Below are 25,908 nucleotides of genomic sequence, written 5' to 3' on the forward strand. Positions count from 1 at the left end.
GGCTTCTCCCCAGTAGCCTGCAAACCCTTCTCTGCTGTGCGACCGGTCTTGCGCCTGAAGGGGAGTCTGTTCAGTGGCCTGTGCTGTGGCGTTAGTGGGAGTGCCGGTGTGGGCTTTAAGAGGGGGCCGCCAACAGGCAAGCCCACGATCCCGGGACCCTGACTCTAGCATCATCACTAGGGGGCGAGGAGTCAATGTGCTCGACGCTGGAATGAATCGTGTGTAAACATCGTGTACCTAAAATTGAGACCGATGTCTATCTGAGCCGAAGGACACCGATATGAGTAAATTGTTATGGCGTGCGCCTGAGGTGGGGACTCAGGGTGCGATCCGGGAGAGAAGAGATCCCAGCTGCTGGGCGAACAGGTGGTGGAGCTGGGGAGCCGGCAAACAGCACACAGGGAATCGCCCAGAGCTGTGTGTGGCCGAGTCCGGAGGGAGCAGGGATCACACACTCTGGGAGCAGGGAGCAGGCCCGAGAGCCGAGGAGACACGCACACAGGCAGGAGTGGTGCTGGGGCTAGCCAGGGAGTCCAAAGAGAGGTGCAGGCGAACACAGTCCAAACCACGCGAGACACAGCAGCAGACAAAGCCCCACACAGTAACAGTGCTGCTGATCCTTCATGGATCACGGCACACGGATAGCGGGTTGCTCAGGGAAAAAAAACGTCAGCAGCCTTTTTATATTTGGGGTACAGACAAAAAAAATGTGCAAGGGACTTACCAGCCATTAGGTTGGATTGATGTGCCACACGAAATGAAGTGTGAATTACAGCTGTGAACATGCCCGGCAGGTTTATTTTGAACAGGAGACGAAACAGGCCTTCCCTTCACAAATGAGATTGTTTCGTCCCTTGTGACGAAGGGGATTAGTGACACAGCAGCCTGCTGCCTGGGTTAGCCACAGATCTGTCGGTTTTCTCATTCCTGAGCATGTAAAAGCCTCGCTATACGGTTACTGCTTCCTAATGTGGCCTGCACTGTATTTTTGCACAAGTGGGCTTTTATTCTTGTATGGACCTAAGAGAACAATGTGCTGACTAATTTCTTCGCAGCTTTAGAGGCACAAAGTGTCATCTGCGCTGATCACAAACGCAGTGATGTGTGGAATACGAATCGCACCCTAAGCAAGTCGTTTTCTCTTAATTTGCATCCAGATACAAATTTAAATTAAATAAATAATTATTTTTCCCCCACTTTGAACACATTCAACAAATACATAAATATGACATTTGGGAACGCTGGTGGGAAATTGGAATACAATTAGATCATCTCTTCATACTCAGAGGCTGAGATTGAAAAATCTACATCCTTTGGGAAACAAGTACTGATCATTAATTACAGTGAATGTTCATGGCTGCTAATTACTGTTCATTTTTGTTTAAAAGACCAGAGTTAAAATGGGAAAAAAAAATTAAAACCTCGAGCCTTTAAGTATAATGTATTTCAGCACAGGCAAATATTTTATTAGGGTGTGTGCTGAAAACCTTTCTTTGTCATAAGACTTAAAATAATCTTTTCAGAACATGTGGGTGTTAATGCGAATTGCAAACTAGTTTGAGCTTTTGTACGAAACAGGAGTCGTTGGCAAAATAAGACTGCCCAGGACGTCCTTGAGCTCTGTGCTGTGTTCCCAGTAGGATCAGTCCGATTCAAAGTTACACGAGCGCCCTCTTCTCCAACTTCCAGTTTATAATAATAATAATAATAATAATAATAATAATAATTGCTTACACTTATATAGCGCTTTTCTGGACACTCCACTCAAAGCGCTTTACAGGTAATAGGGATCCCCTCCACCACCACCAATGTGCAGCCCCACCTGGATGATGCAACGGCAGCCATAGTGCGCCAGTACACTCCCCACACATCAGCTATCAGTGGGGAGGAGAGCAGAGTAATGAAGCCAATTCATAGATGGGGATTATTAGGAGGCCATGATTGGTAAGGGCCAATGGGAAATTTGGCCAGGATGCCGGGGTTACACCCCTACAGTTTGTGTTCTTGGTGCTCCTGCCTCTCCTGGTGATCCTGGCTCATAAAGATCCGCAACAAAATAGATCTTCTCTTCTGAGGATCTGCTGGACCATTATAAGAAAGGCCAGTTTGTAATCTATAAATGACCTATGCATACATGCTTGAAGCTTCAAGTGCTGTGAGATGGAGTTGAGGCACAGAGAGACTGTGTCCTCAGCACACCTGCTCTCCCTGTAAGCAAACTGGTGCAATTCCAGCTTAATGTTGGACAGATATTTACACGCTGGCCGGTGACTATTTAGCTATGTTGCCTTCAGTGTCTTTGATGCGGGGATGAGACCAGCAGGCTTTTAAACAAGCAGGAACCCTAGACTGTTGTAGTGACGCAAAGTCAAAGACGTTAGTGGGAATGGGCAGCAGCCGACCTGCATGGGATTCTTAAAGTAGAAATATGATCTGGGGCCCCCAGCTTGCCTGCCATTTTGTTTGCGTGTTCCCAGATGATCAGGGGAGAGGAAGAAGGCACAAGAGGTACACTGACATTTTACTGGAGGCAATGCTGCACCTCAGATCTACCATGGAACTTATTCAGTTTGTCTGGGAGCTCTGGGTCATCATCAAGAGCTACTTCCTTCCTCACAGTCTGGAATCTGCTGCAGGCCCTGCCAGACCCCCTTACTGTCCTTACTGTGCAGTTTTACGATCCAGCTGATCTCTTGATTGGGCCTTTGCTTATGGCCTCATATTTGATTTAGTTATTCAAAGTCACGACTAAAAAGCATCATATTTCGTTCTGTAAGTGGCTAAGGTGAACCTGTTCGGGGCTCTTTTGCTGTGAAAACCCCCTATTCTGGTCCCCGGTACTGTGAAGCTCCTGCCAGTCTCTTGCAGTGTGTTCTGGGTGGAAGAGTAGAAACTAACAGTGCAGGAAGGGCAAATACAGTACAGACACTGACGACGGAGGCAGATGTCTGAAGTGTTTAATCTAGTGGCACAGCTGGGTTGCGCCTCCAGCCTTAATCTCCACAGACCTGGTTCAAATGCGCTCTGACATCTCAGATTAGCAGGCAGCGGACTCTCTGGACAGAGCTGGCGGAGGATTAGACAGCAGTGGGCGGGCTTGCGCCTGCTGGACGAGCTTCAGGAAAGGTCTGTGCTTCCAGAAGCAGAAGCACTGGCAGCCTTCATCTGCAGTGGAGTTTGTTATAACGGACACCGTGCAGGGCGCCCCTGACCTCCTGGTGCATGCCGGCCCCCGATCTCTCCTGGTGAGCAGCAGTCGTGGTTCCGGGTGAGCTGGCTGAGATCTGACGTGTCTTTGTTAACGCAGGGAGGGACGTGTCTGGCGCTGTAAACATGCTGTGGTGCGCTGTTGGGATTTGTCAGAGATCACCTGCACGCCTGCGTTAAAATCCTAAGCCAGCAAAGGCCTTTCCGATGTGTTTGCCAAGGAGTCTCCGGACGCCAGGAAGCTGTGGCTGGGTAGGCAAATACAGGCTTCCCACTCTCGGCAGCAGACTCTTCAGCGATCCTGGCCGGAGCTGCACCTGCGGAGAGACCCCTGGCCCCTGACCTGAGCCGGGCAGGAGGGGAGGGGGGCACTGGCGGGCAGAGCAGGGGGTTTCCCCTCCCGAATCCTCCGAGCGCAGAGAGGAACGGGAGGCCAAAACCGCAAAGCGCTGGCTTTTAATCCTTACACTTCTGTAGCGCTGTTCTGGACTCTCTTCTCGAAGCGGTCTACAGGTCATCCAATTCAATTCAATTTATTTTTATATAGCGCCTTTCACAACAAGGTTGCCCCAAGGCGCTTAACGAAGCTGCGTGATAGTTTGTGACATTGCAAGACAGAAATGGAAAAGGCCAGAAGACAACTGAGGAGAGGGACCAAAAAGGAGAAAAGAAACCTCTAGGGGTCCAAGGTCAACTGGGCATGCTAACATTATACAATTCTAAAAAAATACTAAATGTCTTCCATCATGTCCTTCTGTGTGCCAGTGCTCCATGCAGATCTCTAGACCAGTAAATCCTCCTAAACGATAGGTAATGGGGATCCCCTCCACCACCACCAGTGTGCAGCCCCACCTGGATGATGCACCAGTATGCTCCTCACCCACCAGCTCTCAGCGGGGAGGAGAGCAGAGTGGTGAAGCCAGTTCAGAGAGGATGATTATTAGGAGGCCATGATGGGTAAAGGCCAGGGGGGAATTAGGCCAGGTTACACCCCATTTCTGTGGCCTGACTGGTTGCACGAGATGACCACCAGTCCGTGTCCCCCAGCCTCCCCGCAGCCCAGCGGGGTGGGACAAGGTTGGGAATACCAGCTGCACAGTTTGCCAGGGCCTGCAGGGCTCGCTCCTCCAGCAGGGAGGTGGGGAGAGAGCGCGCTTCATGCAGACGAGTTCTGTCGTTGGCCTTTCTTCCTTTCACATAAATCTGTCGAGAGCTGAAGACCGGGAAGGCCGCGCAGGAAGAGCTTGTGCCAGGGTGCCAGGGTGCCAGGGAGGGACCTAGCCGGTTGTTCTTGATCGGGTGCGACAGAAACAGGCCGCGATTCCCGGCTCTGGCCCCTAGAGGAACGCTGGCTTCTTCATAGCAGGCTAGCGGCCTTCAGATTTCTGTCAGGAAGTCTTCCTCCTCGGTTTGAAACAGCCAGAAGGTTGGTATTTACCCCATGGCAATGAGGGCAGCTCAGAACTGCCCTCATTCAGGTCTGCTGCCTGAAATCGAACCAGTGGTCCTCTGTAGCAGGACAAAACGCTCATGTCTGACACGCGAATTCCCGTCTGTGTCTGTTCAGCATTCATGCTAGTTTAAATAAAAAGAGCTGCGAAATAATGACAAGTGCAGAGAGGAACTCTTAAAGCTCTGTGCGCTGAAGCTCTTGGAAACGGCTAACTTGAATTACGGTGTTTTTGGCACTGGGGACTAGCCACGGAAACACGTTAAACAGCAGTCTAAACACAAAAGCACTGCAGCTCAGCCCCGCGTTAGCGCTGGAGGAGCAGAGCTCGGCTGGGATGAGAAGCAGGCGGCTCCTCCAGGGCCCGCGGGCTGGGGCGACGTCATGAATGCGGGTTTGAAACGCGCGGTCGCCCTCTCACACCGGGGGGACGTTTGGAGAACGGGGACTATCCCGGGGTCAGCGTGAACCGAGGGACAGCGGGGGGAGCCTCAGAGGAAACCGCTTTTTTAAAACTGGAAACCGCGGAGGGGGGGGGCACGTCTTTGCACAAAGGGTTGTGGGAGGGTGGAACACAGCCGGGCTGTGAAAGAAGACACCGAACAAGCCGGGTCCGCGTGGTTTTTATCGGCGGTCCGGGTCTTATTGAACGCGACGCTGACGGGAGAGCGGCTTCAGAGAAAAGTCGCATCGATTCCCCAGCATGTAAAAGAGAGAGAACCGCGCTCAGCCGCTGGCAAAGCGGATACTGATGCGAGGAGCTGGCCGGCAGGGGCGTCCATTTTGAGCCCGTTCAGCTCGCACTGCAGGCTGGGATGGGGGGGTGAGGGGTCAGCGTGCTGCGGGGCCCCTGCTCTCCGAGGAAGGGGTGTCCAGAGACTGAGCGGGAGCCACGTGGAGAGGTTGGGGCGGCGGGGGGGGGGGGTGATGATGTCATCTGTGTCTGTCCAGCCCCTTCTCGCGCTGCGTGCTCCTGCGTGTCGGTTTGTTTGGGCACGTACTCCTGCCCCCCCCCCCCGAGACTCCGGCCGCCGAGTCTACACCGCTGTGCTCCCAGACCGCAGCCCCCCCTCCGCAGCTGGGGCAGAGGAGCCCGCGCCACAGCCTAATTCTGTTAGCGCAGCGGCCGACTCATTTGATTTTCTTTGATTGCGGGAGACCGTAACCGGCGTCGCACGCACTTATATGTCGTTTAAAACGAATAACATTTGTGACTCCGAACGCACCGGCGAGAACTCGCGAGTTGATGAAGGCCCCACGTGGAACACGGGGACGGCGTGGTTTTAGTTTCGGAAGGAAGCGGAGGGGGCGGGAGTGGTGCCGGGAGGACGGAGTGTCTCACAGAAACAGCGCAGGGCTGCGGGCGGGGGTCTCGGGTTACCGCGCTGCCGCAGTGCGAGGCTCTGGCGCAGCCCGGCAGTGCGCGTCAGCCTGCTGTGTGTGTGTGTCTGGCTATGTGCTGCTGCTGCTGCTGCTGCTGTGTGTGTGTGTGTCTGGTTATGTGCTGCTGCTGCTGCTGTGTGTGTGCGTGCTGCTGGTTGTGTGCTGCTGCTGCTGGTTGTGTGCTGCTGCTGCTGTGTGTGTGCGTGCTGCTGGTTGTGTGCTGCTGCTGCTGCTGTGTGTGTGTGCTGCTGGTTGTGTGCTGTTGCTGCTGCTGTGTGTGTGTGTGTGTCTGGTTATGTGCTGCTGCTGCTGCTGCTGTGTGTGTGCGTGCTGCTGGTTGTGTGCTGCTGCTGCTGGTTGTGTGCTGCTGCTGCTGCTGCTGCTGCTGTGTGTGTGTGCTGCTGGTTGTGTGCTGCTGGTTGTGTGCTGTTGCTGCTGCTGTGTGTGTGTGCTGCTGGTTGTGTGCTGTTGCTGCTGCTGTGTGTGTGTGCTGCTGGTTGTGTGCTGCTGCTGTGTGTGTGTGTGCTGCTGCTGTGTGCTGTTTGTGCTGTATGTGTGTTGTGTGTGCGCTGTCTGCATCAGTGCTCAGCACAGTGGTTAAATAGCCTTGTTCCTGAATCGGGCATGATCATGGTTCAGCGAGGCTTAAATGCTCCGTTTTCTGATCAATCAGTGTTTTTCCTCTGGGCTCGATACACGGTTTAGCCGTTTCTGTGGGGCTCGAGCCCTCTGCAGAAGAGTGTGAAATGACCTTCTATCGGTGTCTCGGAGACAGCCAAGTTGGGCGCAGGAATCGAGGTGACTCTCCAGGCGTGTGGTCCCCAGAAACACCCGCGCAGCCACGCCCCTGCGGCTCTGCTCCTGGCGCATCGTAAGGCTGCCAGCGGGTTTGGCTGGGGTGCCACAGGAGTGAGCCTGGGGCCGCGGAAGTGTCAGGACCTGGAATCGGGGTGCAGCGTCTCCGGCTCAGCGGCTGCGCACCCTGATCCGGAAGGGGGAATCTCACCCGCATCAAGCTCGGGCGGCTCAAGTGCCAGCCGGACACGGCGCCCGTGATCCGTGTGCTGTGGGCAGGGGTTTCGTGCCGGGCCTGGCGCTGGAATGAGATCTCCCCGGATCTCGTGAGCTTTTTAAGGGAGAAGGAGCTCTCCGAATCCCAGGGCCTTGACACCTGAGATTTACACGAGCTCCATTCCGAGCTAAGATCTCGCTGGTTTAATACCTTGCCTCGTTGCTGGAGAAGAAGAGAGAGCAGCTGGAAATAGAGACGCGGTATTTTAGCCTCAGGGGTACAGGTGCTCGATGGAAAGTGTGATTGTCTCGTCCGAACTCCGCTGCGCTGGCCCACACCCTGTGAGTGTCCGCTCTCGTCACCAGCGCACTCTCCTGTCCATCTCCTGAGACAGGGTACGCCTGCGCAGGTCCTTTCAGAGCTCTGGTTAGCATTCCACTTGGTGTGATTAAGATGGGCGCAGGCTCCAGAGACAGGCCTGCTCTGATGTTGCAATGTTGTTTCTTGGTATTTGCATCCATTCATCACTGATGACTAATCGAATCCTCTGAATTGCACCTCTCTGGTGTGTCATAAATAACGAGTATAGTGCACACTCGGGCAGACTGGGGGAGATTTCCTCATAGCAGGGGGAGGTTGTAAAACCTACTCAATGCACCACAGACTGCTGAGCCCTTGAAATAGGACAGGGTACCTCTGGTTTGTGGGCAGAAAAGTCTTGACTTGTCATGCTGTTTCCTTCAAACGTTTTAACCTGAAGGTGTTATGGTAGTGTGGGCTGGGGAACATTCTGTGTGGAGTCTGCACGTTCCCCTCGTGTTTGCGTGCAGTCCCTACGGGTGCTTCAGTTTCCTCCCACCCTGCAAAAGCCATTCAGTTAAAACGGTGTCTGGTTTGTTCCGGTCTGTTGTCAGAAGGTCCTGCGCCAGCAGACATTCAAGAGTTAAAGCCTGTTCTCTCTGAAGGCAAGAGGTCTCGACTCCACATATCTGTAGAGCTGCTTGTCTGAAATGCAGGATGTTAGAGTAGACGTTCGCTTTTTTTTTTCGTTTCCTGGACTGTCCGTGGCTCGGTGATCCGTGCGGAACGTGTTTGATTGTCTCCGGACTGGAAGGATCTCCCAGTTTCTTCCTGGGGCTCCTCGCGCTCTCCCAGTTGGCCTCAAGACAACAGCACAGACCCACCCTGACCCCCGTCCTCTCAGATGTGGCTCTGTCCTTTGTCGTCCCCCACATCGCCATCTTCGAGGAGAACTCAGTGGAGCCCTGACGACTGACCCCGTGCTTCTGGTTTCTCAATTAAATTCAGCATTTTGTTCTCGCTTATTGATCACGCCTGTTAATTGCAGGAGCCAGGCAGCAGCAGACTGCAGCTGTTGGGCAGGTCTTTGTGTTGTAATAGACTTGCAGAGAGAGGCTGGAGAGCCTTCTCCAAACAAAAGCTTTAAAATATTTCTCCTGCTTTCATCTCGAGTAAGTCACGTGATTTAAAAACCAGATGTGTGTTAAAAGGTTCAAGAATCTAATATCTTCAGGCCAGGAAAGGCCTGTGCATTTGGATCTAGCACAGGTCTCGCTTTACTGGGATGATTTAAGGGTCCTGGATTATACTGACGCGCAGGGTTTACAAGTTCGGTGTTATAGATTCTTTGAGTCGTTTTTCCATTTCGACAGCAGCTCTCCAGATGGGTGAAAATGTTTTGTGAGAAAATGCAGTGATATTGGGGCCTGGCTGGGTGGTTATTTTGGATGCCGACTGACACGGCACATTCCAGCCATTCTCCGGCTGTGACCTCAAGCCCAAACGCGCGCGCTGCTCTGGACACGGATGAGAATCGCACCCCCGGCTTACTGGCTATGGGGAGAGAAACAATAGACGAGAGGAAGTAGGAGCCATGTAGAAATCATAACAATAGCGTGCTGCTCCAGAGCTGAGGAGGGCCAGACCTTGTTTTGAAAGGTCTGATCTGGGATCAGAGATTAGAGGTTCTATCCGAATAACATTCTGTCAAAGGCAGCTTAAAACTGGGCAATGTCAACTTTTCAGCCAGGGTTGTGTATATCCATTTTTCAACTGCTTCTTCTAATTCAGGAGCACAAGGCAGGATACACCCTGGGCTGGACGCCAGTTCGTCACAGGGCACACAGGGCCACAAACACACACACTCGCATCAGGGCCAGTTTCCCCAGAGGCCGTTTCACCCGGAGGACAACCATGTAAACCAGGGGAGAACATGCGAACCCCACACAGACAGCACCCTGGGAATCGAACCCGAGACCCTAGCAGATATGGAAGAAGACGTGCATGAAAGCCAGCCCGTGCTTGTGAGAATGCAGCCGGCGGAGCCTGGTTATGGGAGAGCTGCGCACGTGCCCCTCTGCACGCAGATCCCCGGCTGGCACAGCAGGCGACTGGGACTGCTGACGTTTTCCAGATGGTTATTTTCATCTAAGAAATCGGAAATCGTTACTTATCTTGTCATCTGCCCCCCCCCATATCTGTTCCAATCTTGGTCTCTCAAATTAATAACTTAATATAGCCCAAACTACGAAAAACGTGCACCCTACATCACGCCACAGGAGAAGTGGTTCAGGGGGCCAGTTAATGGTTCACGGTTCTGGGTGTCAGCCATTGTGCTTCTCACTGAGATCTTGTGATTTTCTCGGCTCATTATCCTAGAAAGACCCAGCTGTGAGAATCGGAAGCTCTATTGCCCCTCTTGGTATGTCCGGGGGGGGATCGTAGTTCCAGGGTGGGAGCTTGACTTGAGAGATCGCCGGGGTTGGAGTACAGAGGGTGTCTTGGCTGATGTCCCAGAGGAACAGGGAGTCTGTGAGGCGCTGTGGCAGCTTGGGCACCTGTCGAGGCTGGCACAGGTACCAGCTCCAAAGCAGCACCTGCAGGCTGTCCTACTGGGGTTTGATGTCTGTGATTAAGGTAAAACCTGCAGTAGGCCAGCCAAGCTAATGAAGTAGCCAGTGTTGCCCTTTAGGACACAGGGCCCATCGGTGTGTTCAAATGTGGTGACCATTAAGGCACAAGAACAAGGATTTTTACATTTCTGACAGCCTAATTGCAGAAAACCCTCGTTGTTGTCGTTTTGGTCTTGAACACTTTGCGCGGGACTTGAACCTCTCTCCTGTGCCCAGAGGCACCCTCACAGAGTTGCTACATGGCCTCGCTGCCAGGCTGTCTGATGCTGCAGGTGTTCGAACCTGTCTTTGTTGAAAATAATTCACTCTGGAAAACATGTTCATACATTGTTGTTTGGTGAGTCAAAGAAAATTGGCACAGACTATTGAAAAGGTGGAATTGCACAGAACAAAGATAACACCAACCTTTTTTCTTACAAAAAAACTAATTAAGGACTTGCACAACCATTATATTTTTAAAACCGCTGGCTAGGAGTAATTAAGAATTAAAATTAATTAAGCAGATTTTCAACTGTTTAATTGCTGTTTCATTGTCCTCACTTTCTTGTACGTTTCATCACCTATCCCTTGGAATTGCCAAGATACCGTGTGGCATCCAGTTTTGCCCAGCTCTCCAGTCCAGTAGGGCTGTCCACAGCAAAGCGAAGTGCCGTTAAGCAGATGTGGAAAGACAGAATCTCCTTTCATTCAGCCTGATGCTGAGGGAGTGTTGTGTCTCTTCTGTCCAATCCACTGGCTCGTTCTCCAGTGTGCGGCGCAGCAGCACTGACGGCATCTACCACGGTCCTGGGGCAGAGGCACCACTGCCAGCCTGTACACAGGGTCCTGGGGCAGAGACACCACTGCCAGCCTGTACACAGGGCACTGGGGCACCACTGCCAGCCTGTACACAGGGCCCTGGGGCAGAGGCACCACTGCCAGCCTGTACACAGGGCCCTGGGGCAGAGGCACCACTGCCAGCCTGTACACAGGGCCCTGGGGCAGAGGCACCACTGCCAGCCTGTACACAGGGCCCTGGGGCAGAGGCATCACTGCCAGCCTGTACACAGGGCCCTGGGGCAGAGGCATCACTGCCAGCCTGTACACAGGGCCCTGGGGCACCACTGCCAGCCTGTACACAGGGCCCTGGGGCAGAGGCATCACTGCCAGCCTGTACACAGGGCCCTGGGGCACCACTGCCAGCCTGTACACAGGGCCCTGGGGCAGAGGCACCACTGCCAGCCTGTACACAGGGCCCTGGGGCAGAGGCACCACTGCCAGCCTGTACACAGGGCCCTGGGGCACCACTGCCAGCCTGTACACAGGGCCCTGGGGCAGAGGCATCACTGCCAGCCTGTACACAGGGCCCTGGGGCACCACTGCCAGCCTGTACACAGTGCCCTGGGGCACAGGGCACCACTGCCAGCCTGTACACAGGGCCCTGGGGCACCACTGCCAGCCTGTACACAGGGCCCTGGGGCAGAGGCACCACTGCCAGCCTGTACACTGGGCCCCTGGAACCCAGAGAACACTGTGCTTGGTCATCTTTTCTGTGGCGAAGCTCTGTTCCCTTCCTCAGCAGCAGACAAGGTCTGTTTGGAGTTACTGAGGGCAGCGAATACGTCATAACTTAGCAATGAGTGGTGCTCTGGAGTTCATTATCCTCAACGGACCTGTGGCAGGCCGAGACGGCGCAGCCGAAGAGACTATCGGGACTCCAGAGCGGAGCGAACTCCGCTTGGACGGAGACCAGATTCCGGAGCAGCGCGAGCTGGCTGAGGAGAGGTTTCCAGAGCGGCGCTCCGGGCCGATGTGGAGCGGGAGACCAGGGATAGCTGAACAACATGCACTTCCTGAATCCAAAGCTTTCACAACGAAATCGGACACTGAGGCCGTGAATATTAATTCGACAAAAAAAAAAAACCAGCCAGGGGATTTGGCGCTGCAGCTCATCACAATCATTAAATGACTCTATTGGCAGAACGTCAAATGCTTTCAGTGTGGAAGCACGGATGTGGAAAGGTGCCGAACGGTCATCTAATCGGATCCGTGCATTTGTCATGCAGTGCCAACGGGAATGTGCTGAGCCAGTGACAGTGAGGGTTAAATTCCACGTTATTAGCTGGAACGCTAGCAAAAAAAAAAGTGGTGGGTCATCATTCTGGATAGCAGGCTGCTGCCAGAGACGGGCCAGTAATTACCTTGCATTCCCTACACGGGCTGAAAATGCTGAAAAGCTCTTTTCCGTGCAATTAAAAGAGACTGATTGTGTTGGGGGGGAAATGCACCAGTGAAAAGGCAGATCTCAGGCTTTGCAGCATCAGGGGAAGGAGCCTGCGGGCGTGTATCTGAGATGGGGATCTCTGTGGGCTGCCTGGCCTGGACATGCTGGATCGGAGGCAGCAAGCGAGTCTGTATTGGTGCAAGAGCGTAAAATGGCAGGAGCTCGCTGGCTCGCCTGTGGTCCTGTCCTGCCAGTGCAAACAGACTGACCGTGCCCCCGTCCCTCTCTCTCTCTCTCTCTCTCTCTCTCTCTCTCTCTCTCTCTCTCTCCAGGGCTGCGTGTGGAGCAAGAGGTGGTGACCTCGTACCCGCAGGTGGCCGTGGTGCGGGTGCCCACCCCCTGGGTGCAGTCGGACAGCGACATCACCGTGCTGCGCCACCTGGAGAAGCTGGGCTGCCGGCTGGTGAACCGGCCCCAGGCCATCCTGAACTGCGTCAACAAGTTCTGGACCTTCCAGGAACTGGCGGGCCACGGCGTGCCCCTGCCTGACACCTTCTCCTACGGTGAGCCCAGAGCCCTCCTGGCCCCAGACACTGCTCTTTTCCTGAAATAGCACTGGAGCGTATGTGGCTGTTTGTAACGGAACGCCAAAAAACAAAATCCCAACACGTCATCCTAAATGTTTTGACTTGGACAGAATTGATTGCACTGCTGTGAAATGCACTGCTCGTGACTTGAAATCTTCTAGATTTCTTTTACCCTGAATATCCTGCACAGCATACGCACGTGACAGCAGGTCTTCAATCACAGCCTCTCCCACAGTGAGGAGCGCGTCCTGGCGTAATAAATAAAAAGCTCCGTTCCTTTCCTGTGCTGTAAGCGGGGTCTGGCAGCAGTGCTGGGCTTGCAGAGCGCATGACTGTGATCTTGATAAAGTGCACTGAGGGGGCAGGCTTGCAGCTGTGTGCATACTACTGAGACTGCCTACACATACGACTCCAGAAAATCCTAGTGGAATAAGAATCGCTGATTAATACTGCAATGAAGTTTGCAGCCTCCGTGACCTATTTATGCTGTGGTTTGGATGGTGGTTTCTGGGAGGGATATGTAATGGCACTGACAGGGGTGATTCACACTTAACCCTGAAGGACAGCTGCAGGAGTTTGTTCTGAGTAATCAGAACTGTGGGAGGATGCGCAGAGGTGCAGTTATCAGGCTTTACTTCCTGATTGCTTCACAGATGCAAGACTTCTTCTCCCTCGGTTTGATATTCAGCTGACTGCTTCACTGCAACAGCCCAGACAGCTAGATCACTGGGGCATCGAGTCCCCCAGTGACTTGCTTTTACCTTGCAGGAAAGCCAATCAAGGTAACAGTTTCATGCAGCTGTCCCAGTGACACTCCGATCAGGTCTCAGCAGACCTCTGGAGAGCTGCAGGTTGCCCCTGGTGGCATCACCTTTGCACAGGTGTGAACCCAGTCTGTGAAGAGCAGCTTGTGAGGTACCCAGCTGTTCAGCCAAGAGCATTCGATTAAAGCTTAATGTTCACCTGTTACTGTGATGTGCTGTCGTCTAGTTCATAGTTATTGAAATCCTTAATTGTGGCTGATCCTTTTCCCCATCAGGATATAGCATGTTTTCCATAAGCGTCTGAATTGTCCTCGGTGTCTTTCCGTGGTAGAATATTCCCAGGCTTGTGAGCGAGCCCCCGGAGTGCCTTGCTCCTCGAAATGTAGGGGCGATGGGCGCTGACGGCCTGTCTTCTTGTGTGCGCAGGGGGCCACGACAACTTCCGCAAGATGATTGACGAGGCCGAGCCGCTGGGGTACCCCGTAGTGGTGAAGAACGCGCGTGGGCACAGAGGTATGTGGTCCTTTCTCTCTCTCTCTCTCTCTCTCCCTGCCAGGCCACCTCCTCCTCCACTGCCCCAAATCCCCCAGGCTACACTCACCGCAGTGCTCATTTACCCACTGTGAGAAACCCCGCTCTGCTCTGCAGATCACAACAGTATCCTGGCATCACGGCCTCTTGCCCTTCTGGGTTATCTTTTCCCCACGGGTCCAATTTACGTTTTTGTCCAGAAAAACAGCAGAACGTGGACCATTGACATAAGTGTAAGTGCAATTAAAACCAAAAAAACAGCAGGCACTTTGCACAAAGGGTTGTGGGAGTGTGGAACAAGTCACCCAGCTGTGATTGAACACAGCAGCCTGGCTTTTCTCAGGACATGGCTGGCTGAGATCCTGGGAGCAATAGGTTTTCTCTAATTGATAACTTTTAACTGCATTCAGTCCTGAGTTTTAGAAAAACTCTAGTTATTTCTGATAGCTTCAGCACACAGAACGTTTGTGTAGTTTCTTCTCTGCTTGTTTTTTTAAAAGTTTGCTCCCTTATTTCTGACTGTTGAGCTCTTAATTGGTGATGAATTAAACGCTTTTCCTCCTGCTTATGTGCAATATTACAGCTCACACTTCCTTGCATGTTAAGGAGGGGAGTTCTTAAACTCACAAATTGGCACAGGGTTTGTACCACTTACAAATCTCATTAACCTTTTTATGAGCTGAAAGTCCTCAAATAGAAACTTGGGCTAAATGAGCTTGTGATTAAAAATAGCAGTAAGAACCGGAGGTCAGAGGGGCCAGGACTGCGAACCCAAAGCTGTTAATGATTTTTGTAATGCAAGCAAAACAATCTTAAAAATATGATTGAACTGTTCAGTATGTCTGCAATTCTTAAGACACCTTGAGTTTCCACTGGAATACATAGGTGCTTTATATTATTAAGAGCACTGGTTTATCAGTGTAAACCAGTAAACCAGTGACCCGTCCTGTCCACAGTTGCAGAAATAGCCCAGCATAAGATAAGATATAAGATATGGTATATCCCATGATTCCCAAGAACTGCAAAGTGGTAGCACACCAGACCTTTTCCTCAGTGTGCTGTTGTTGAGAGAGAAGGCTGTTTTGGGTGAGTTTACAAGATGCATAACTGCTCATGCTGAAGGCAACAGCAGACCCGGCTGATGTGGCAGTTCAAACATTGAGGATGACAGGCAGTGCTTGAGGGAAAACGAAACCTGGACGTACAATTTAGGCCACAAGAAGCTACGGAGCTGCTACCCACATGGTGCAAACGGCTTTTGGCTCTGTGGTCCCATTCTCTACGGACAGCTATGAACATTGGATGGAATTGATACTGCCTTGTTGGAGCTCTGATTGTTGCTTAAGGTTGGCCCTTTTGCTAATTGAGGCATTTTTCTAATATTGTGGATGGACAGTATGTGTGTTTGTCAATGGGGTTAGATGAATTAGTGCCTGTTTATAAATTGAAGAGACCTATAACAAAAAATCTAATCCTTTTGCTAGAATGAATTAAAGGCCTTATAGAGCCTGCTTGGCAGAGCTAACTGAGGAACAGATGAGCCCTGGTCCACCAGGCTTTTCATATCTTCAGGCAGAATTCGTCTCTGCGGCAGGGGCCTGCTGTTCCCCTGGGAGTGAAAGGGATCGATCTCCAGAGACAGATTATTGATGAGCTCTGACAATAGCCGATGCAGCCCTGGGGCCGGCTGCCCACTGCGGCTGCAGTGTTGTCACAGAGAGCCGCCTGCACCGGGCGCAGATCAACGCAGGGCTCTCTGCAGATGCCGGCTGGCGCCGATAGTGCCGTTTTGTTGGACGCTGGCCGAGATCAATGCCCTGCGCGTAATGAAAAGCCCTTTCTCTGAACGGCGCGCGCCGGGCTGCCTCGGTGGTTTTAACAAACGGACAGCTTTTCTCAACAAGCGCACACTTGTTATCCCCAGTGGCAGGAGACGCCAGGTCTTCTCCCTGAGGCTGCCTGTTCGCACACCAGTCAAATGTGAGCACGCAGCTCGAACGAGCCAGTAGAGGACTATCGGAGAGAAACGAGGACTGTGATAAAGATGCTATTTATAGTGGAAGTTGCCGTTCGCGGTGTTGATGCCCCCATCAGCGCAGGCTGTGGCCCTGTCCTCACTTTCCCCTCGAGTGCAGTGTGGCCGTCACCGCCTGGGGTGGGTATCTGAGGGCAGTGCAGGCTTGTCCCCGTTTGTTGGCAGGCAGACAGGCCAACAGGCTTTTGTTTTCCTGGCGTTCTCTGTTTTTCTGTGCCAGGGCCCTGATCAGCGCAGCTGAAGAAGCCAGCCAGCCAGCCAGCCAGCCAGCTGGTTGCTGGACAGGGTCCCACCAGTGCTGGGAGCTGGGAGCAGGGTTAAGGCCTTCCACATCCTCTCAGATCCCAGCTTACAAGACCAGACTCACCAGGGGCTCGTTCAGTATGAAACATGAAGCGTTGCACCTCGTGAAGTATTCACAGCCGATGTTAGTCAATACGTGTGGAGGATGCAGGATAATAATAATAATTGCTTACACTTATATAGCGCTTTTCTGGACACTCCACTCAAAGCGCTTTACAGAAAATGGGAACTCCCCTCCACCGTCACCAGTGTGCAGCCCCACCTGGATGATGCGACGGCAGCCATAGTGCGCCAGTACACTCCCCACACACCAGCTCTCAGTGGGGAGGAGATAGCTGATCTCCCAGTGCAGTCCAGCGAGGGTCTGAAGCGAGTTTTAATTTGTTCCGAAAAGGGCAGGCCATTTTCTGGAGAGAACCCAGGGGGGACTCGCAGAGCGCGTCCCGGAATTCGGTCTTTTTTCAGGAAGGTTCACAGTCTGACAGCCCGTCCTGACCACTCTAGTGCTGCCGTGAAGGGGTGATGAGAAGCGATCATTGCATAGGATTCAGAACCCAGACATGGCTCAGTGGCTGTTTTCAACAAGGTCATCCCTGCCTTTCAGTTATTCTTAATATGTCACATCAGACAGATGCCTGTCTCCCTAAATTTAGAATGAACCCCAGGTTTTACATACGACTCGTTTAAACCCGGGGCAATTACCAATGAGAAAACGGAACTCATTTCTAGTTATAAAGACAGATTTAATGCAACTCTTTAATGTTCTTGGGCAGCACGGTGACACAGTGGCTAGTACTGCTGTGGTTGTGGGTTCTATGCCTGGAACGCTGTCGGTGTGGAGTTCTCCCTCTGTTCACCTGGGTTTCTTCTCGCAGTCCAAAGACGTACTGGTTCATAAATTGGGTTCAGGGAAGATTGGCCCAGGTGTGAGTGTGTGCCTGTTTGTGTCCGTGTGTGTGCTCTGCCGCGGACTGGCACCCTGTGTAGGCTGACTCTGCCTTACACTTGTTGCTTGCCAGGATAGGCTCTGACTCCTCCATGACCCTGTATTGGATAAAGCTGTTATCAAAGGGATGCAATGCTCTCTAAAATTGTTTCATTCTGGAAGATGAATGATTTTAACGTGGAATGATGCAGTGTGTTTGTACTGTGGCGGCGAGGGGACTGCATCTGTTCATAGCAGGGAGCAGTTCTTCTTACTGGGGCGATGACCTGCCTGTAGGACACTTTCCAGATCGCACAGCAAGCAGAAAGCAGACCTCTGCTGACACGTCACAGGTTGTCCTTGCCGAGTCCTGATTTCGGGGGGAGACAGTTCCGAGTCCCGGTCTGAGCTGGATCAAAACCTCACCCCACCCAGCAATCACAAACTCCCCAGCCAGCGCTCGATGACAGCTTTGCGTTTTTGAGCTGCTTCTTCCCTTCCGGCCGCTGCCAGCCCGCCGTTGAGCGCTGGGCCTGCAATTTGCGGCTTGTTGGGGGGGGGGGATTTCAACCGCAACTGTGTTTCACGCGAAAATCGATACCGTTAAATCTGCTGCCACTGCAGTGAAGATTTTGAAGTATTTTAGAAACAACATAAAAGCAGGCCCATATTATGATATTATATATGTTATGAAGTGGTGGTGTTGTGAGCACTTATGTGACCTCCCTTATAAAAGTTTCCCTTGGTAAATGAAGCTCAGAGTTTTCACTTCTGCTTTGACTGTGGGTGTGCTGTGGTTTCACTACCTCCTCACTGTGCCTCTTCACAATCCTGTACTCAGGATTGTGGGAACTCTCATACACCATGATAACATTTCTAATGTCTGTTTACTACACAGCATGGTGTAATTATAGTCAAGTGTAGTAAAACACAGTGAAGGGGTGTTCTAACCCCTTGTGAAACCAAGGCAGAAGAGCAATAGGATTGTTACGTTTGCTGAGGTCAACTTTAACAAGGCCAGACTGTGGCTCTGTTGCCTAATCCTCACCAGGACAGCTGGTTTGAATGCTGACCACACAAAGAGAACGCGTTTGCTTTTGTTAGTTCACTGCAAACAAACTCCTGGTGCCTGGCTGTGTGAGAACGGATTAAATTGTGGCGAAGGACGATGAAGCATAGTTTCATTAGGCATGAATCTGAAACAGGTCCGATAACGCCCCACACACCCCCAGCTGAGAGATCACCTGAAGAATAGAAAGCTCAGCTGAGGGGCTTTCAAAGACAAGAGAAGCACAGATCAAGTGCCCGTGGTCCTGGGCGTGAGTCACATGAACTCAGATGAGAAATTGAATTTCTCCTTGGCCCGTATGAATTCTTGCTGTTGTAGCTTTGCCCTCGTACCAGACTGCCAGTGCTGGGTGTGTTCACCTGCTGTGCGCTGGAGCCTTTTGGGATTTCTAGTTGTTTAAGTTCTGAGATTTCTCATCCAAAAGATCAGTTCGGTTTTTGTTTTGTTTAGCACCCCCTTGCCTCGTTCCGCCGCAGGAAATCGTGAGCGCCGTTATCTGCTCCTCTCTGACAGATCACTAACAGGCTCCTGATGGGCATTTCTCCAGATAGCTGGTCTAGGCTGCAGATTCAGCTTGACCACTCTGTATATATTTTGGGCTGCCCAGCAGACGGAGAAATAAAAGGAAAGAGCTGGACCTGACTTGTCCTTACAGTCTAGAGTCCCTTTAAGCCAAGGATGCTGGCCTGAGCTGCAGTATTAACTTCCCAGGAATTATAGAGCCATGGTTGTTGTTGTTAGATTAAAAGGCAAATACAGTAAATGCATACCTAGTCCTAATAAATCTCATAATGTTCTTTGATTCATTTGCTTTTGATTGGTGTGAAACACGAATTAAACTACTTTCAACGGCACAAATCGGCACAAACGGATGTAGTTTGTGCCGCTTGTAGGGGGTCCAGGCTCACAGAACAGAAATCCCCCGGAACTGTCTGCTCTTCCGACAGGCAGTGGGAAAAATGTACGGAGCAGTGTGTTCATGTGCTTCGCTCCCGAGTTCACCCCCCCCGGGTCCGTGGTCCGCGGCGGAGGGTGTGACGGGCCTCGTCTCTGCCTCTCCGCAGGGAAGGCCGTGTTCCTGGCGCGGGACAAGCACCACCTGTCCGACCTGTGCCACCTGATCCGGCACGAGGCGCCCTACCTCTTCCAGGAGTACGTGAAGGACTCCCACGGGCGGGACGTGCGCGTGGTGCTGGTGGGGGGGCGCGTCATCGGCTCCATGCTGCGCTGCTCCACCGACGGCCGGATGCAGAGCAACTGCTCCCTAGGTGAGTCCCCTGCGGAGATATTAATAATAATAATAATAATTGCTTACATTTCTATAGCGCTTTTCTGGACACTACACTCAAAGCAGTAATGGGGATCCCCTCCACCACCAGCAGTGTGCAGCCCCACCTGGATGATGCGACGGCAGCCATAGTGCGCCTGAACACCCCCCACACACCAGCTCTCAGTGGGGAGGAGAGCAGAGTGATGAAGCCAGTTCATAGAGGGGGATTATTAGGAGGCCATGATGGGTAAAGGTCAATGGGAAATTTGGCCAGGACGCCAGGGTTACACCCCTGCTCTTTTCGGGATTTTTAATGACCACAGAGAGTCAGGACCTCGGTTTTACGTCTCATCCGAAGGACGGCACCTGTTTACAGTATAGATTCCCCATCATTATACTGGGGCATTAGGACCCACATGGACTGCAGGGTGAGCGCCCCCTGCTGGCCCCACTAACACCTCTTCCAGCAGCAACCTTAGTTTTTCCCAGGAGGTCTCCCATCCAGGTCCTGACCAGGCTCACACCTGCTGAGCTTCAGTGGGGCTGCCAGCTGTGAGTTGTGAGTTGCAGGTTGATATAGCTGCTATATATGACAATATAACCGTCACTGAGTAGTTATTACAACTAACTTCCTGACAGTATATTATTTTATACTGAAAAGCTAAAATTGAAATTAAAAATACTTTTTTTTTTAAACTGAAAAGCAAAAGCCAAGCTGTCTTCAGGCTCACAGCAGAGAGAAGGAAGAGACGGTAGACCGGTTGACAAGGTGACTCAGTCAGGAGCCGGTGGCACAGAGCTGACCGCGCAGAGCTCCTGACTGACCTGACTGACGCCCCCTCTTGTCCCGCCAGGTGGCGTGGGCATGATGTGCCCGCTGAGCGAGCAGGGCAAGCAGCTGGCGGTGCAGGTGTCCAACATCCTGGGCATGGACGTGTGTGGCATCGACCTGCTGCAGCTGGCGGACGGCTCCTTCGTGGTGTGCGAGGCCAACGCCAACGTGGGCTTCATCGCCTTCGACCAGGCCTGCGGGATGGACGTGGCGGGCATCGTGGCCGACTACGCCCTCTCGCTGCTGCCCAGCCGCCTCACCCGCAAGATGTCCCTGCTCTCGGTGGTGTCCAGCGCCAGCGAGACCAGCAGCGAGCCCGAGGTGTGCCCGCCGCCCAGCACCATCCCCGAGGCCGTGTGCACCATGAGCGTGGGCTCCACCTCCAGCGAGAGCGACCCCGAGCTGGCCGAGACCCGCGACGCCCCGCCGCCACCCCACCCGGCCCTCCCTGACCCCGCCTACAACATCAACAAACTCCTCGCCAACGAGATCAAACTATTGACTGAGTGAGCTGGGCGCTGCCCGAGCCCGCAGAGCCCTGGCACACTGACACACACACACACACACACGCTTACATACAGACGACACACACGCAGACACAGCCCAGGCTAGCGCACATGTACATGCCAAGATCCATGCCCACACACGCACAAACGCATGCGCCTTTCCATGCTAGTCCATTGACAAACATCCACACAGAGGACTGACAGGCTGCTCCCCTAGTTGACCTGCTGTCTGCCCTGTGAAGGAGAGTTTACAGCGCAGCCTGGCACTAGCGAGGCAAGTGCTTAAGTGCATGACGACAGAATCATCATTTCACCGCATGAGAGTGAAGGCAAACTGGCAGCAGATTTGTAGTGCGTTTTAATTGGTTTAGTCCAGTAAAATGCACCTGGTACCTGGTACTATGCACACTTTTATGAAAGGTCAACCGCAAAACCGCAACTAAAGATACTCACCTGACTACTGACATACTGACGGATAACTGAAATGATTTAGGTGAACTGGATTGTTTTTAGCTTTTTTTATTCTGTGGGGTGGGGGGTGGTAGTGGTGTTTTGTAGGAGAAGTGAACTTGAGGACATTTTGAGAGAAGGCTGGTGTTTGAGTGCAGAGTCTCTTGCCAGGTTTTACAGCACAGCTCTCTGCTACAGCAAGTCTGGCTCTGGTATCTTAACGTCATCCTGGGCTTTGGGCTGAAGGAGTCTGACTGCTGCCAAAAGAAACAGGAGCCAGAACAGCTGTAGCACAGAAAGCACCTGCTCTCCAGCCATTAGGAGGCAAAGGGAAGAGAGAATAATGATTTTCAGCAACACACACCTTACACAGTGCGACTGACCACTTACACAACCCTGACACTGAAGTGTCTTTCCCCAGACTCTTTTGTACTCAAACACTAATTTTATCAAGATAAATGTGAAGCAGTTTAAGTAGCATCAGCAACCAGTGGTGTCATTTGGGGTGTAAGAAAGCAGCAGATGGTTATTTGTACTCAGCTGACTGACAATAAACAGGATTGGGACCGGTGACTTCCGAGTTATTGTTCACCGGTGTGGCTATGAGCATCAGATCTCACCTTCCACTGGGCCTTTTACGCACTTTAAGAAAAACGGTTTACAGGTTTCCCAGACAGCGTGGGGGTGTGAGGAGCGCACCCTGACGGAGCTGCCGGGGGTGGACGCAGAGCTGTCCCGCTGTGCGCGGCGAGGACGGGCCTGGGCCCCTCACCTCCGGCGGTCTCCCGGTCCGGCCCCGCTGTCTCGCGGTTCCCCGCCCCTTTCCCCCGGCAGTCAGTGACCAAGAGGTGAACCCCTCGTGCTCGAGGAGCGAGCCCATCGAATTTGCAGACCTGCGACTTTCCTTCCACTCTGGTCTTCGACCCCATGGGTGGGACGCAGCTGGGTTGGGTCGGTTTCAGCTGCTTTAGGGGGATTTCCTGCATGAAAGCTTCATCTTGCATGACCATGACCCCCCGGGGGTCCGCAGACCTCCGGGACCCGTCAGTGTCAGTGTGGATGCAGACCTGCTTCTCTGTCGTTGGCTGGCGATGAGCACAGGCCACACAGCTCCACCTCTCGAGCCACTCATAAGACATGAGCGATGAGGGGAATTCCCCAGTCTGATGCTCTAACTATGGCAGGATCACCCTGACCCTGCAAAATGATAAACGGCAGACCTGGAGTAGGTCTTGCGCCGATGACTTCAGTGTAGCATGAACCGAAGTCTGGATTCAAGCTAGTCTCATGAACCTGAACCATCCCTGCAATGCACACACGCCTGTTTTAGTGGCAGTATCTGTAAAGGGAATTCCTGCTCATGCAGACTCTTAACCTCATACAACACTCTGGGAAGCAGCCTGGACCTCAGTCCCCTTCGTCAAGGCATGAGCAACATATCCATTAGTAGCTAGAGATCTGCCTAAAATGTGTATTGACAAAAAAATCCACTTTTTAAACTATGAAAAACACACAGTGTACCAAGAAGGTTAACATGCTATTTCTTCTTTGCTTGTTTTATAATGTTCAGTGTTTTTTTATTTATTGTATACTTTTTTTTAAAAGGAAAAACTTCGTTTGTGTGCACTAATGTGTCTCAATGAAGTGAGACCACTGTGAAGCTTGGCCTTTGTGAGAAATCTTCCTAACAGCCTGGAATCCACCAGGAGTCTACACAAGGTGATAACTGTGAGCTCACCAGTGCTAGTGGTCCCACTGGAGAGAGAAAAGGTGTCAGTGGTCAGTGCTGCACCAGCAAAAATAGTTTATTGCATTTATTGCATTATGTAGATGGATTATATCTTGAAGCGGACTGTGAAATTAGTGGCTCACCAGAAGACTGTGGGATGTGTAGATAACAACTCTCTCTGTTAGCTGAATAGTGCCAATTGTGTGCATTTTCCTGCTCTTAACCTTCTTAATCCATTTCTGTGACTAAATGTGATCTGTGTGATTCTCTGTCTTTGTATCTTGCTTACACTGTGACCAGGCATGCAGACTGCTCGATTCAGAATCGCTCTGTCTCTGACACATCTGGGAGCAGGGATATTGGAAGCCCATTAGTGAGGCACTGCGGTCTGAAGCACGTGCATCACCGAGCCATTTCCCACTCGATCTGCTTTTCTTCAGCAAAGCGACTTTTTAGGAGCTGTTTTTTTCTTGAATGTCTAGTTTATGTGGCTGCCGGTCTAAGCAGGAATACACTCAGAGGCTCAAGCAGAACAGCCACCAAAATACAGCAGAGAATACTCAACAAGAGGGTGATCAAAAGGCAGAATAACAGGATACATCCGTTCAGCATTCTTTTAGATAACACTACGTACATAACTCCGATCACAACCACTCTCGAGTCCGGTTCGTTTAGACAGATCCCATAATACGCAGTTATGACGAGAGTTTCATGCTGTGATAGTTCTCTCACATGAACCATGCCCATATTGTTGCACTGATCTCCTGGTAGAATGGTCTTTCGGAAGAAAGTGCATTTCTTCACTATCAGCAATCAGAGTAATCGGATCTTTTTTTTTAGTCGAAAAATGTCTGTCTTAAATTCTGCTCCCCATTATGAAGCTCTGAAAAACTGAAAACTGCATCTCACCTTCAAAGACACATACAAGGGAATTCTTGCAACATCTGAGTTTACCAAAAGCTACCCAGTGGTCAGATTTACTACTTACAGGCTTTTGTGAACTCTGAAGTCAAAATGCCAAAAAACACAAAACATTTTCATTTTCAGTATTGTGCATTAACAATGGAAACTATTGCATGTCATTTTTTAAAAAAATAATTAGTCCTTCACAGTTTTGAGTAGCCTTGAGATATTTGAGATGGAATATTTCCATTAGTCTAAAATAGCAAGGACACGCTGTGGAGGCCACAAGCTTCGCAATGAAACGACATGTCATTTGAAGGTTGAACGATTTGAACAATGGAAGGGTCACACCAGTCTTAAAACAAGTTTCTCCTTTTAGTATTCAAATTTAAAGTACTAGGATACTGGACATGTCACTGCTGTTGTCTTGCGCCTTGATTTCGAGAAGCTGGCCTGAATCACAGCAGCCACCACACCTCTTCCTAGCTGTGTTGAGGGACAGCGGTCATTGGTTTCTAACACTTCACACAGATTGGAACAGTGGCTTTTCCATTAGTTCACCAGTTCCGGATCTCAGTAGCCGAGTGTGGGTTTAAACCAACTTGGCAATTGAAACTTGCTATCGTACTGCTTCTGGGCTTTCTCACTAAGGTTTCAGAACAGACGTCTTTAAAGATTCAATTCTGTCTTTTCGAATATTTATGCAGTTCGACGGTTACACTGTAATGCCATTTAAAAGCAGTGTAAATGAAATAGCACTTTAGATATCTCTTTATGTGAGGATTCCATTTAACAGAATCCCGCCCCCTCAAAAATGCATTGGAATGTAATATCATTTCATTTAGCGCACAGTGATCCTTTAAAGCAAGGAAGACGGCAATCGATAAAATTCAAACGCCTTCCTATCCGTGAATCTGTTTGAAGTGTGTTAATGCATTTTCATGTGCTCATCTCTTGCAACTGCTGTCTGGCAAGGTGTTTTTAAAAAAAAACAACTGGTTGAGTTCCAATATCCACGTTTCCTTCACCCATCCTCTGGGAAACAGGATCTTTTCGACAGGAATGTCTCAAAATTCTCCAAGAGCATGAGATCCCACACAATGGGCTGAACCCTTTGCAATCCATTATGAGACCATTCGAATCCCCTTTGGACAGTATGGCTTAAAACGGGTGACCTGTTGCCTGGGGCTCCAGTCATCTCACGGGTCAAGCGGTTTTAAAGATGGTTTTGGACTGGTGAGAAAAGTATACTGACAGAGTGACAACTTTCAAATTCCATTTTTTTTTGTGTTCTTTTATCATTTCTGTTGTGTTGGATGATGTAAATAAACCCTGTTTTTTTAGGTTAAATAAAACAAGTCATTATAACGCAATACAAAGTGGAGCGTGTCTTGTCTTTTTTTTTTTAGCTCCCGTTAGTGACCACAGTTATTTTCTTCTTCCGCACTGGCCTCTCGAGAGGTCTGATTTACAGGCAGGCCACTGTGCCAATTTCCCAGGCAGCTGCTGGCTTTGGGGTTATGCCACTGATTTGCTGTTATTGTCACATTTGTTAAACGTCAGACACAGCAGCCAGTATTCACATGATGCTGAATATGAACAACTTCCAAACTACTTCAGTGACGGATAAATAAAACCAATACAGAGTAGGTTACTGTAAAGCCATTCAAATCAAAATCAGCTCCTGTTTTTCTGTTTTCTGTGCACAAATGATTACAACTAATTTTCGGATCATGGTAAATCAATAGGTGTAAAATGTCTCCAATCTGTCACAGCTGACTCGCTTGAGTTATTGAGGCACAGCACTGAATGATGT

At 51.2% G+C, this 25,908-nt stretch overlaps 1 protein-coding gene across 1 annotated transcript in view; it reads left to right on the forward strand.

The window, feature by feature from the left end:
* The window catches only part of rimkla (ribosomal modification protein rimK-like family member A), a 28,599-nt gene extending 3,125 nt beyond the window's left edge, over positions 1 to 25,474 (forward strand). The window contains exons 2-5 of the mRNA XM_006641878.3: positions 12,521 to 12,751; positions 13,966 to 14,052; positions 19,467 to 19,670; positions 20,527 to 25,474. Of these exons, the coding sequence (XP_006641941.1) occupies positions 12,521 to 12,751; positions 13,966 to 14,052; positions 19,467 to 19,670; positions 20,527 to 21,014 (1,010 nt within the window). The 3' untranslated portion in view covers positions 21,015 to 25,474. The remainder of the gene's footprint in view (positions 1 to 12,520; positions 12,752 to 13,965; positions 14,053 to 19,466; positions 19,671 to 20,526) is intronic.
* The last annotated feature ends 434 nt before the right edge of the window (positions 25,475 to 25,908 follow it).

Source organism: Lepisosteus oculatus, chromosome 25, assembly GCF_040954835.1.
Source record: "Lepisosteus oculatus isolate fLepOcu1 chromosome 25, fLepOcu1.hap2, whole genome shotgun sequence".
NCBI lineage: Eukaryota > Metazoa > Chordata > Actinopteri > Semionotiformes > Lepisosteidae > Lepisosteus > Lepisosteus oculatus.